Raw genomic sequence first — 12,289 nt, 5'->3', positions numbered from 1 at the left:
CACCGATATTGTCCTTTGACGAGGGTCGGCAAAAGCAGAAGTGCTTTTAGGTTTTTAAAACCTTTAGGTTGGGTCCTGATATTTTAACCGATAATTACGAAAAATTCAGAAGTGTACACATATCAAAATCACATTAAAATGGTGAACAAGTGCATTATAAACAAGTTAGAATACCATTTCTGTTAAAAACATTCAATAAAAATACTGGAACCCACTTGGCTGGACAAGGCATACTAATTTTGTAAAGTTTGAAGCCTACCTATCATCTTGTGACCCAGTTGTGGCCAGTCCAAGACGTCATACATCATTTAAAGGAGCAGTCAATATTGCATTTATTGTATGTGCATAATACGCATGTAACTTTAATTTAACAAGTTTAATATAAACTAGAGATAAGTTTGTAGCAAACAAACACTGGGGTTTCGGTCGTTGGCGGTACAAAAAAGAGAAAATATCATCATATGGACAAACGCACGCGTCATATAAAAAAAATGCTAAGTTTGGACGTAAGCCATTTGAATTTCTTATTTGGATTTAAAGGAAAGGTCAAAGTTGATGTTTAAAAAAAATGCACTTGTGTCAAGACTTACAAGATGGCATAAACATTGTGACTTTATGACACTTGGTTCATGAGCTACCTGTTAGAGCAACAATTATTACTCTTTTCCGTATGGTTCAGACGATATAAAGTTTTAAATAATGAATTGTAAATGTACATCCAGTCCATTCACAGTGCAAACGCGACGATATAAAGTTTTAAATAATAAACTTTTAAATAATAAACTTAACTAATACGCCAAGGCTAAATTTATTAATAAACTATACCACACACACCCTTAAATTGAATTGTGGTGGGAGAACTCAATGAATTTACGTGGGAATAAACCGCTACTATTACTAATATCCCAAACGCTTCCGTAGTTCGAGGACTCTCCAAAAGCAAGAGGGCGCTATACAGGTTCACCATTAACTGTAGAAGCGAAGCAGCGCACCAAAATGAACGATGCAATGCGTGTGGACTATGGGCTATGTGTGGTTCTGGCCGGCCGTAAGCAGCGTGTTACAATGCCTTGCATGGGAAGCAATGCCTGTGTGCAGTGATGGCCGTATGCGATGTACAGCGTGAATTACATGCAATGTACACACACAAGACGATCGTGCTTTGTTGACGATACGTGTTTTTAAATCGTTAATATTGTCAACAAAGGATTAAAAACCATCGGCCGAACTGCTGCTTGATCTAAGTTAGAACACAGACTTTCATTTGATGTATTGTTTGTGTCTGTTAGGACTTTAGTTCCTGAGAACGAACGCTCACAAATTTGTACGTGTAAATGTTATGAGAATTTTCGGAAAGAATAATCATAATAATAATAATAATAATTATAAAAAATAATAATAATAATCTCGACGAAATCAAAGGTGGTTTCGGCGTATGGCCGAAACCCCCAATAAATCGGCACCTTTGATACTTTTTTTCAATTTCATTAACATGCATTCAAATTCACGCAGTTTCCCATAACCCTCTCAAAATAGGGTTTCTTTGTAGCTCATAATGCATTCAATTTCATTTTATTGCTCAGATTCGCTTCAGTTATTCTATTTCATTTGTAGGTATTCAAGACTACTTATTTACAATCAATGTATGCAAATTAAGACTCACCAAAGTGAACATGATTTTGCTGCTTCTTTGAGTTTTCTTTTTCATATATATGTGCCATGAATTTCAACTTCTTTGCATTCAAATTAAAGATAAGTGATGGCATTATGAGTTTGGTAGTTGTCAAACACCAGTGTTCACACTTGGTGTATCCCATCATAAGCATAATATAACAAGCCTGTGAAAATTTGGGCTCAATTGGTCATCGAAGTTGCGAGAAAATGATGAAAGAAAAAACAACCTTGTTGTGCGAATTTGTATGCTTTCAGATAGGAATAAAAGACTTCTAGCTAGAAGTATTATGTATTTTAATATTTTAGTGAGAAATTACCTCTTTCTCAAAAACTACATGTATGTTACTTCAGATGGAGTCGTTTCCCACAATGCCAAATAAGTTTTTTTAAGTAAACAAAAAGCTTAGACTTGTAAGGGCTCATTATAAAATTTAAAGCAAATTACTCATCTCAATGATATCTTGCTCTGTACTGACCAAATGAAATTGAATGCTTTTGCTGCTGGCTTTAATGAAATTGCAGCCTGATGAAATTGAATGATTTTTGTTGACTGGTGAATGGTTAACTGTTGAAATTGATAACTCTTTTTTGAGTCTTGAATGCTGACTCAAAATGCATTCATTTTCAAAACAAAAATGAATGAGCCAGGTGTTAAAATGAATGAATTCTTACAAAACTTTGTCAGACAAGGCGCACCGAAAGATAAATTGGGGTCTAAAAAGTCAGATAAGACGCGTCTTACCCACAGGAAATGATGGTAGTTATCACTTCCTTTGGATCGGAAAGCCATAGACTAGACAGGAGTTGAAAAACCAAGACAATTGCAGAATAATAAAGCATAAATAAAACAACTATCTGTCTCTGTGCTTCTTCCTTAAAAGTTAAGATTGTGTTGGAATAGGTAATTGTAGTTAAACTTCCAGAGAGTGAATGGAAATGTAAGTACATGCTGGAAGTATACAAAATTTTACTGTGGGGCAGAAAGCAGGACAGATTTGAGAGAGAAGGATGCAGGGTCCAGAGTTGGCCAGAAGTTGAAACCTCTACACTTTAATCAGGGCCAAGACATTGCCAGTGGATTGTGTGTAACAAGGTCATCTTTGATCGAACTCGACCAGGAATAGTAATTTTGAAGAAGCCGCAAGTGTTATTAGTTATTTTCGTAAAGTTAAAAATATGTATAAGGGATTATTCTGATGATTGTTTGTGTAAATTTCTATTTGTTCGAGAAAACTTCCTGTCCAAATGACAGTTAATAAAGCATGTCTTTATTGTTTAAGATAATTCCCGAAGTTTAAAAGAAATGTTTAACATAATACAGGCATGCAACTGCCCGTTGAAAAAAAAGAGGAAAATTTTCAAAGGCACAAGGCAAGTGCGGAGCGAGGCAGCCGAAACGCCATGGGACATGATACCCACAAAGGTACCCTAGCAGCGTTTTAGCTAGCGAGCCGTGCACGGCCAGTTTTGTGAAATCACGGCCTATTTTTTCAAGCACGGCCTGGCGGTGTAAATCTAGCCGTGCACTATTTAATTATACGTTGAGAATCTTCCGGTTTAAACCGGAATTCCGTTTTTTTCCTTTCAAAATTGTGGTCTCCGAGTGCGATGTTAATTTGCTATAAAATGCGGGGGGTAGGTTTTTGGGGGTATACATTTGGATTTCTCTAATTCCTCTTCTCTAGTCAGACAATGTAAGTTTACCTTTCTAATTGTTATTATCGCGGATCCCCACACGTCGTTCATGAAATACCGGCACCTAAACAATAAATTGCCATCCAGCAGCTGGCCCAATTTACGGCTTGTCTTCCTGGCATCGCGCATGCATGCAGCAGCAGCGACAGATGTATAAACATGCCTCATTCCTTGCTTCGTTTATAGTGGTACGGTTCAATAATGTTTGCGTGTAATGCGCTTGCTGGTGCAGCAAAGATAACACGTGTGGAGACTTTTGAAAGTCTACTGAAAAAACAATGCACGTGTTTGCACCATGTGTACTGTGTACTGTGTACTGTGTACTGTGTACGTGCAGGTTTGCACACGAACCAATGAGCGGCGCGGCACGAATCTGAGATCGCCAGCAGGCCATGGTAAACTGGTACCTGTTATTGCCTCACAACCAGCGAAAGATATATTGGGAACCAGCGAACACACTGTACGTCCGGACGACGTGCTTTCTTCATTGGTTCTATTTCTATGTTGGGGTCTAATCTCAACCTCGTTCCAGTTATACCCTATGCTGAATAACAACCTCTTTCACAAAAACACATCGCTCTCGCCAAATATATAGGCCTATATTTTCCCTTAAACCTATTACAAAAAAAGGAAAAATCACACAAAAGTAGCTCACTTCTACCTGGAAAATAGGTGTCAGAAATGCATCAGAGACCACCACAGAGCTTCTAAAGTACCCAGAGCTCCCAGGGCCCTTAAGCGGGCCCTCGACCCCGGCCGTAAGGGACTTCGCGCTGCGCGCTCGTGTTGTGTGCTTCGAACACAAATTTTGGACTCTAAAAATATTGCACTCCCTGTTTTTCATTTTGAACTCCCACTTTTCAAATCCTAGCTAAAACACTGTACCCTAGAAAATGTTGAGGTTTATTATGCTCTTAGGAGCATTGTTAGCATGTACTAGGCTTATTTTACATGATTGTAATTGTACACTCTTGTTGCCAGTCATATATTAGGCTTTAACAGCAAAAAATCGTAATTTTTTTTTTTTTAGCACTGATCGGAAACGCCAAAGAGTTGCATGCCTGATAATACTCAGCTATCGGAGACCAAGTCTATTTCTTTTCTTAAAGGTAGTTTTGCTATAAATTGTTGAAAATCGATAATTGACTATGTACACACATTCTAGCCAGCATTCAATTTTATTATAATTTATCTAACCAAGAATCAATATTAAAGACACTGGACATCTTTGGTAATTGTCAAAGGCAGGTCTCCTCACTTGGTGTATCTCAACATATGCATAAAATACTAAACCTGTGACAATTTGAACTCAATTGGTCGTCGAAGTTGCGAGATGATAATGGAAGAAAAAACACCCTTGTCACACAAAGTGTGCTTCCAGATGCCTTGAATTCCAGACCTCAGCTGAGGTCTCATCAACTCAAATATTTTAGTGGAAAATTACTTCTTTCTCAAAAACTTTGTTACTTCAGAGGGAGCCATTTCTCGAAATGTTTTATACTATCAACAGCTCTCCATTACTCGTTACCAAGTAAGTTCTTATGCTAACAACTATTTTTTACTAATTACCAATAGTATCCAGTGCCTTTAAGTCTTTAAGAACTTAAAACCTACCTGATCAATCGCCCATTCATCCAAGAAGCTGCCCTCATGTGACGGTTGCCACCATCTGATTCTAGTAATATTACTCCTTGCACTGCTTGGTAGCTCAAGCATGACGTACTTGGAGACTTTACTCCTATTGTTGAAATCAATCTCCTCAATCAGATTCCAGATAATACCACCATTGGTTGAATACTGGAGCTGTACAGGGTGGTTCTTGATGCTGGGCGTGGCTTGACCACACCCGAGACGAATGAAGAAATGGACGATGCTTCAGGTGAAGAAAAAAAAATAGTCGCAGCTTATAAAACCTGTTCATATTGTTTGAGTTCTACCAATAATTCACTGGAAAATGGCTTGATAGCCATCGATTTCACTAAACTCTTCCTAACTTAGGATTAATCTTAGGACTTTGGACGAGTTAAAATCCGTATCCAAAGACGTTAGGATTCATTGAACCCATCCTAAGTTACGATGGGTTCCTCATCGCAAATACAGACAGGATTAATCCTAGCGTTTTGGTAAAGATTGATCTTAACTACAGATCAATTGTAGTTGCTTAGTAAAGCGTGATGTCACAATGTAATGGTGATACTGATAATTTGTTCAACGATGGCTTGTATTGCTTTGTGAAATCTAGCCCAATGCTTGAATTGGGGGCAATATTCACAAGATTCAGCTCAACTACTTGATATACTTTGCATTTTTAAAATGGATTGCATTTTTCTAAACAAACTGAATATATATATAACCATGATATTTTTTGACAAAATGCACACTTCTTAAATCACCAATTCTTTACTTCTCCTGAAGACGAGCAGAGTATACTGTTGGAAACGTCAAGACCAAACCAGCTCTTTTCAGAGCCAACACTCAAGACCAAACCAGCTCTTTTCAGAGCCAACACTCAAGACCAAACCAGCTCTTTTCAGAGCCAGCACTCAAGACCAAACCAGCTCTTTTCAGAGCCAACACTCAAGACCAAACCAGCTCTTTTCAGAGCCAACACTCAAGACCAAACCAGCTCTTTTCAGAGCCAACACTCAAGACCAAACCAGCTCTTTTCAGAGCCAACACTCAAGACCAAACCAGCTCTTTTCAGAGCCAACACTCAAGACCAAACCAGCTCTTTTCAGAGCCAACACTCAAGACCAAACCAGCTCTTTTCAGAGCCAACACTCAAGACCAAACCAGCTCTTTTCAGAGCCAACACTCAAGACCAAACCAGCTCTTTTCAGAGCCAACACTCAAGACCAAACCAGCTCTTTTCAGAGCCAACACTCAAGACCAAACCAGCTCTTTTCAGAGCCAACACTCAAGACCAAACCAGCTCTTTTCAGAGCCAACACTCAAGACCAAACCAGCTCTTTTCAGAGCCAACACTCAAGACCAAACCAGCTCTTTTCAGAGCCAACACTCAAGACCAAACCAGCTCTTTTCAGAGCCAACACTCAAGACCAAACCAGCTCTTTTCAGAGCCAACACTCAAGACCAAACCAGCTCTTTTCAGAGCCAACACTCAAGACCAAACCAGCTCTTTTCAGAGCCAACACTCAAGACCAAACCAGCTCTTTTCAGAGCCAACACTCAAGACCAAACCAGCTCTTTTCAGAGCCAACACTCAAGACCAAACCAGCTCTTTTCAGAGCCAACACTCAAGACCAAACCAGCTCTTTTCAGAGCCAACACTCAAGACCAAACCAGCTCTTTTCAGAGCCAACACTCAAGACCAAACCAGCTCTTTTCAGAGCCAACACTCAAGACCAAACCAGCTCTTTTCAGAGCCAACACTCAAGACCAAACCAGCTCTTTTCAGAGCCAACACTCAAGACCAAACCAGCTCTTTTCAGAGCCAACACTCAAGACCAAACCAGCTCTTTTCAGAGCCAACACTCAAGACCAAACCAGCTCTTTTCAGAGCCAACACTCAAGACCAAACCAGCTCTTTTCAGAGCCAACACTCAAGACCAAACCAGCTCTTTTCAGAGCCAACACTCAAGACCAAACCAGCTCTTTTCAGAGCCAACACTCAAGACCAAACCAGCTCTTTTCAGAGCCAACACTCAAGACCAAACCAGCTCTTTTCAGAGCCAACACTCAAGACCAAACCAGCTCTTTTCAGAGCCAACACTCAAGACCAAACCAGCTCTTTTCAGAGCCAACACTCAAGACCAAACCAGCTCTTTTCAGAGCCAACACTCAAGACCAAACCAGCTCTTTTCAGAGCCAACACTCAAGACCAAACCAGCTCTTTTCAGAGCCAACACTCAAGACCAAACCAGCTCTTTTCAGAGCCAACACTCAAGACCAAACCAGCTCTTTTCAGAGCCAACACTCAAGACCAAACCAGCTCTTTTCAGAGCCAACACTCAAGACCAAACCAGCTCTTTTCAGAGCCAACACTCAAGACCAAACCAGCTCTTTTCAGAGCCAACACTCAAGACCAAACCAGCTCTTTTCAGAGCCAACACTCAAGACCAAACCAGCTCTTTTCAGAGCCAACACTCAAGACCAAACCAGCTCTTTTCAGAGCCAACACTCAAGACCAAACCAGCTCTTTTCAGAGCCAACACTCAAGACCAAACCAGCTCTTTTCAGAGCCAACACTCAAGACCAAACCAGCTCTTTTCAGAGCCAACACTCAAGACCAAACCAGCTCTTTTCAGAGCCAACACTCAAGACCAAACCAGCTCTTTTCAGAGCCAACACTCAAGACCAAACCAGCTCTTTTCAGAGCCAACACTCAAGACCAAACCAGCTCTTTTCAGAGCCAACACTCACACAAAAGAGATTTCCTTATAGCTGTACCCACAAGTTTACCATTTATTTATAGTTTCTCCCTAATCTTTACTTTGAGATTAAAAAAATATTCAACATTAAAATATTACAGGTTCACAAATGAAATAGGAGGGGGAAAAAGGAAACACCAAGAATGTTGAATGTCTCTAGCTTATCCAACTAGTTGAGAAGGAAGACAAAATAATAATAAACCTGGTTTTACAGGACTTACCTGGGAGCTGTCAGGTCCAGATCCCGTGTCACCAACACACGTTTACCATTGCCAGCGAAATGTAGACTGGTGCCAGTGATAAGGGTACCACATTTATCAGTTACTTCCCCACCACTCCACTGAAGAAACTTCATCGAGTCCACCTCAGAATCTAATGGTATTCAACAAACATTGTAGGATTGTCAAAAATTACTGTAGTTGCAATTTTAAATGTTTTTTTTTGCTATTTTCATAAATGATACCTGTAACAGTGTAAAAGTCGATTATTCGCTGTTGGATACTAAATAAAGAAAAACTAAAAAATCACATGACCTATTTTTTTTTTCACCTTAAGAAAAGTTGTAAAGAAATGTTTTTAAAAGAACTTTGTTCTCTGAAATACATTTGAAAAAAGATGCTGTTTGAACAAAAACAAAAAACAACATTTTCACATAAGGGCTCCAAAAAGGGTTTTTCTTTTTAAAATATTTAATTATAAAAACAATTTATCAGCAACACCACAAAATAGTTAAAACTGGAAATCAAAGTAATCAACGTTTTTCCTTCAAAACTTCATTTTTATTGCAGAAACTTGCTGCTGTGAACATGGTAAGTAAACTGGTTTGGCCTCTTCTACATATTTTCTTTATTTCTTGCATTCTATCTCCCACACCATGGAAATACCCACTGCATGCAAAGTGCATAAACAGTCTGCATTCTGTGATTGGCCGTTGATAGACTCAAGCACAATACGCACATTCACGAACCGAGAAAGAATTGCCATACAGGCCTGTAGAATGGTATGGTACAAAGTACAGCCTTGAAGCGTATTCAAACATGTAAAACTTTCGCCAATGCGTGGCAAAGTTCATTGATAAATAATTGTTCTGTGCATTACCGATGTTGAATCTCGATGATTTTATTGCAAATGACGTTCTAAACTAATCACTTAATCATGAAAATGGTTTTTGATGGAAAAAGTATTATATAGGGCCAACATTATTATTATTATTGTTATTATAACATTTGGGGATATGATCAGCCAAAACAGTTTTTTTTTTTTCGTTTTGAGGTTTTGACAGACCCTCCCGATTGTTTCAGCCAAAAGGGCAATAATTATTTTTCATTTTTATGCCCAACGCTACATTAGTACTATTTGTGAAAACAAGGCCATTGTAAAGACAGAGCTTTTGCATCTGCGCAAAGTGCATACCAAACAATACATTGGTAAATGATAATCTGTTAGCACTTCATGAAAGACCAAAATTGTTGCTTTCACACAAAGGTTGCCTTGGATAATAGGTGAAATTTCAAAAGTAAACCCTTTGAAGCTTTGAAACTTTGTGCAATTGAAAGCCCTGGGGTTGTTGAGAAATGAATAGATATATACAAAATTAACAAATAGATAAATCCAATTGGTTTAACACAAGGAGTGCATTTGTTGTGTCGCTGACAAATTCACCCAGGAAAATGGCTTCAGAAAAAAAGAAGACGTTACAATACCTTCAAATGTTTCCTTGAGGTATCTTGGATTCTGCTTGCCGAGGTGGCAGCTCCGTCCACTATATCCTTCATCACATACACACTGGTTCCCATCAATGCAAGCACCATGTCCATTGCACAGTTGAGGGCAAAGGGGACCAATGTAAATGTTATCTAGAGCCCAAGGATGCATAAGCTCTCGTCGTGATCGGTAGAAACCCTGGTACCATCGGAAACGAACAGTTCTTCACAAAAGAGAAAATAAGAGAGAACATTTTATTGTAATTACAAAATGTGAGGGAACAATTCTTGCAATCTAAATGTCACTGAACTGTTAGAGAAATTGCTAATTCCAATTTTTTAACGGTAATTATTGAAAAGTGATCTATTATCACCTATTGACATCAGCCCCAGTACTTCACGACGGCAACAACGACAATTGCCGTCAATGCCTACCTATTGCCGCAAATTGGTTTTTACCGTTTACAGGCAACTTGGAGTTATGATTTTTCAAATATTGCCTTGAACACCCAGCAGGGTGGATACGTGCCCATTACAAGTCTTATTGTTATTATTTTTATTATTATTATTACCACAGATTACCAAATTAATTCTTCTTCTCTTTTGAGTGGTGTCCTCGATCAATGATGTTACAACTGAGTTGTCCCGTCCCCCAGATCTCCCCGTCCCTCATGTCTCTAGATATTAAACCAGCTGTCACAAACCCTGTGTCCCTTCTTAGTAGATCAACAAAGAGATCGACCTTGCTTGGCTCCAGCAGGACAAGCTCGGGTTGGGGACAGCTAATCTTGGGGAACCCGAGATAGAGGTATGTGTTTGATATAATGTGACCCGCTCTGTGAAAATGAGTCAGATGTAGGCAATTTCAGGAATTGAGTTATATGCATGGCTGGAAAGAACACATCAGCAGCAGTAATTTGGTATGTGTCTAAGCTTTGGGGTTATCGCGTTGCTGAGTTACTCCCGTTTGAAATTAGCCACTACACCATTTTTTTTGAAAAACAAATTACAAGTAAAGTGATATTTTAAACTACCATTGTGTGCAAAAGGATTGATCACAACAAAATTTTAAAAACATTTTCCACGTTAAACTGTCCATTTCTTCTAAACTTAATATTGCATTGGGCAACATGTGACTCATTTTCACCACACAGTGGGTCACACATGTTCTTCCCTCCCAAGCACCTGGTGTAGCAACCGTCAAGTTGTTTTCTAGAACAGATGTTAATGTCTATGCTTTGCATCCATAAAATAGCACTGATTCAACCGTGGCCACGAAGAGCTGTAACTTGAGGTGTTTACTCATCTTTGTACACCACACATTTTTTATGTTGTGTTAGTGCTTTCCAGGCCAGAGCTTTCCTAACTTTGATATTTCTGCTTGAGTTGTCAATCCATGACCCTAGATAAATTAATTCAGAAACTGCCTTACCCGCAAATATGAAGTCCATTGATTAGTATGGTGACTCTCTCCCAAGGCTTCTGCTCTCCAATGTAATACACACTTGGCTCAGAGGCTTGACCAGAACACAGGCTACTAGACCAGTGGACATTAAAGCAGTCTGGTTTAAGGAGGTCCCAAGTGGTTCCATAGTCCCTTGAGTATTCCAGGGAAATTGGGTTTGTGGCAATAGTCTGGTCTGTGCACCCAGCATTGATCTGCATTTACAGGAAACAAAACAAAGACACATCTTTTTAAGAACTCCATGAATGAACTTTAATTTTGAGTTGAACAAAGAGAAATTGACTAAAGCTTGAATCTGTGACCTCCAAATTAAAGTGCTGGTGTCCCTGGGAAATCTGCCCACTAAAGATTCTGTCCCAAACTGGAAATTAATGCAAATTGAAGCAGAATGATTCAACAGAGGGCACTTGTATACAGTTCACAACATTGGGGGGGGGGGGACAGAATCTCCTCACACACCAGCACTCTACCAACTGTGTCCCCACAGCAAATTTCAAGTGAGACCAAAAGGCAGAAAGTTAAGAGGTAATGAGGTTGGGATCATTTTATTGCAACCACATACGGTTTGATCCGTTATTAAAAAAACAAACCTAGAAAATACATCACCAAAACTTTAAACAGTTAATTAGTCTATACATATATTTACAAGATGAAGCTGAGGTCAAAAAAAGTAAACATTAAAGATCAAAGAATGGCAAGTAAACATTATATAAGAAAATTTGGTACGTTTATGTTTTTGCCAAATACTCTACCTCAAATTGCACCATGGTATGTTCATTGACATCAATATCTCTAGTGGTTACCGAATGCTGACCAAGTGCTGACTGAAACGTTAAACTCGTACTACTGGAATAGCTGCCACTAAATCAAAACAGAGTTCAAATTATTAAGTTATGGTTCAGTAGAAAAATCCTTGCAAGCAGCATTGAAGATTATTTACCAAATTATTACAAATCTGTCACAAAAGTTTTAGTTTTTCCAGTGTGGGATAATAAAGTTCTTATCTTATTTTATCTTAAAGGCAGTGGACACTATTGGTAATTACTCAAAATAATTATTAGCATAAAACCTTACTTGGTAATGGGTAATGGGGAGAGGTTGGTAGTATAAAACATTGTGAGAAACGGCTCACTCTGAAGTGGAGTAGTTTTCGAGAAACAAGTAATTTTCCACAAATTTGATTTCAAGACCTCAAGTTTAGAATTTGAGGTCCCGAAATCAAGCATCTGAAAGCACACAACTTCGTGTGACAAGGGTGTTTTTTTCTTTCGAATTTTCACAGGTTTGTTATTTTATGCATATGTTGAGATACAAAAAGTGGGAAGACTAGTCTTTGACAATTACCAATAGTGTCCACTGGC

The 12,289-nt window shown here is 38.9% G+C and overlaps 1 protein-coding gene across 1 annotated transcript in view; it reads right to left on the bottom strand.

The window, feature by feature from the left end:
• The window catches only part of LOC117303099 (reelin-like), a 13,469-nt gene that overhangs the window by 844 nt on the left and 336 nt on the right, over window positions 1-12,289 (bottom strand). The window contains exons 2-8 of the mRNA XM_033787191.1: window positions 11,681-11,789; window positions 10,896-11,122; window positions 9,464-9,687; window positions 7,982-8,132; window positions 4,984-5,242; window positions 2,417-2,467; window positions 1,664-1,733 (exon numbers count right to left, since the gene is read on the bottom strand). Of these exons, the coding sequence (XP_033643082.1) occupies window positions 1,664-1,733; window positions 2,417-2,467; window positions 4,984-5,242; window positions 7,982-8,132; window positions 9,464-9,687; window positions 10,896-11,122; window positions 11,681-11,789 (1,091 nt within the window). The remainder of the gene's footprint in view (window positions 1-1,663; window positions 1,734-2,416; window positions 2,468-4,983; window positions 5,243-7,981; window positions 8,133-9,463; window positions 9,688-10,895; window positions 11,123-11,680; window positions 11,790-12,289) is intronic.

Source organism: Asterias rubens, chromosome 2, assembly GCF_902459465.1.
Source record: "Asterias rubens chromosome 2, eAstRub1.3, whole genome shotgun sequence".
NCBI lineage: Eukaryota > Metazoa > Echinodermata > Asteroidea > Forcipulatida > Asteriidae > Asterias > Asterias rubens.
This window is presented reverse-complemented; position numbering and strand designations above follow the sequence as displayed.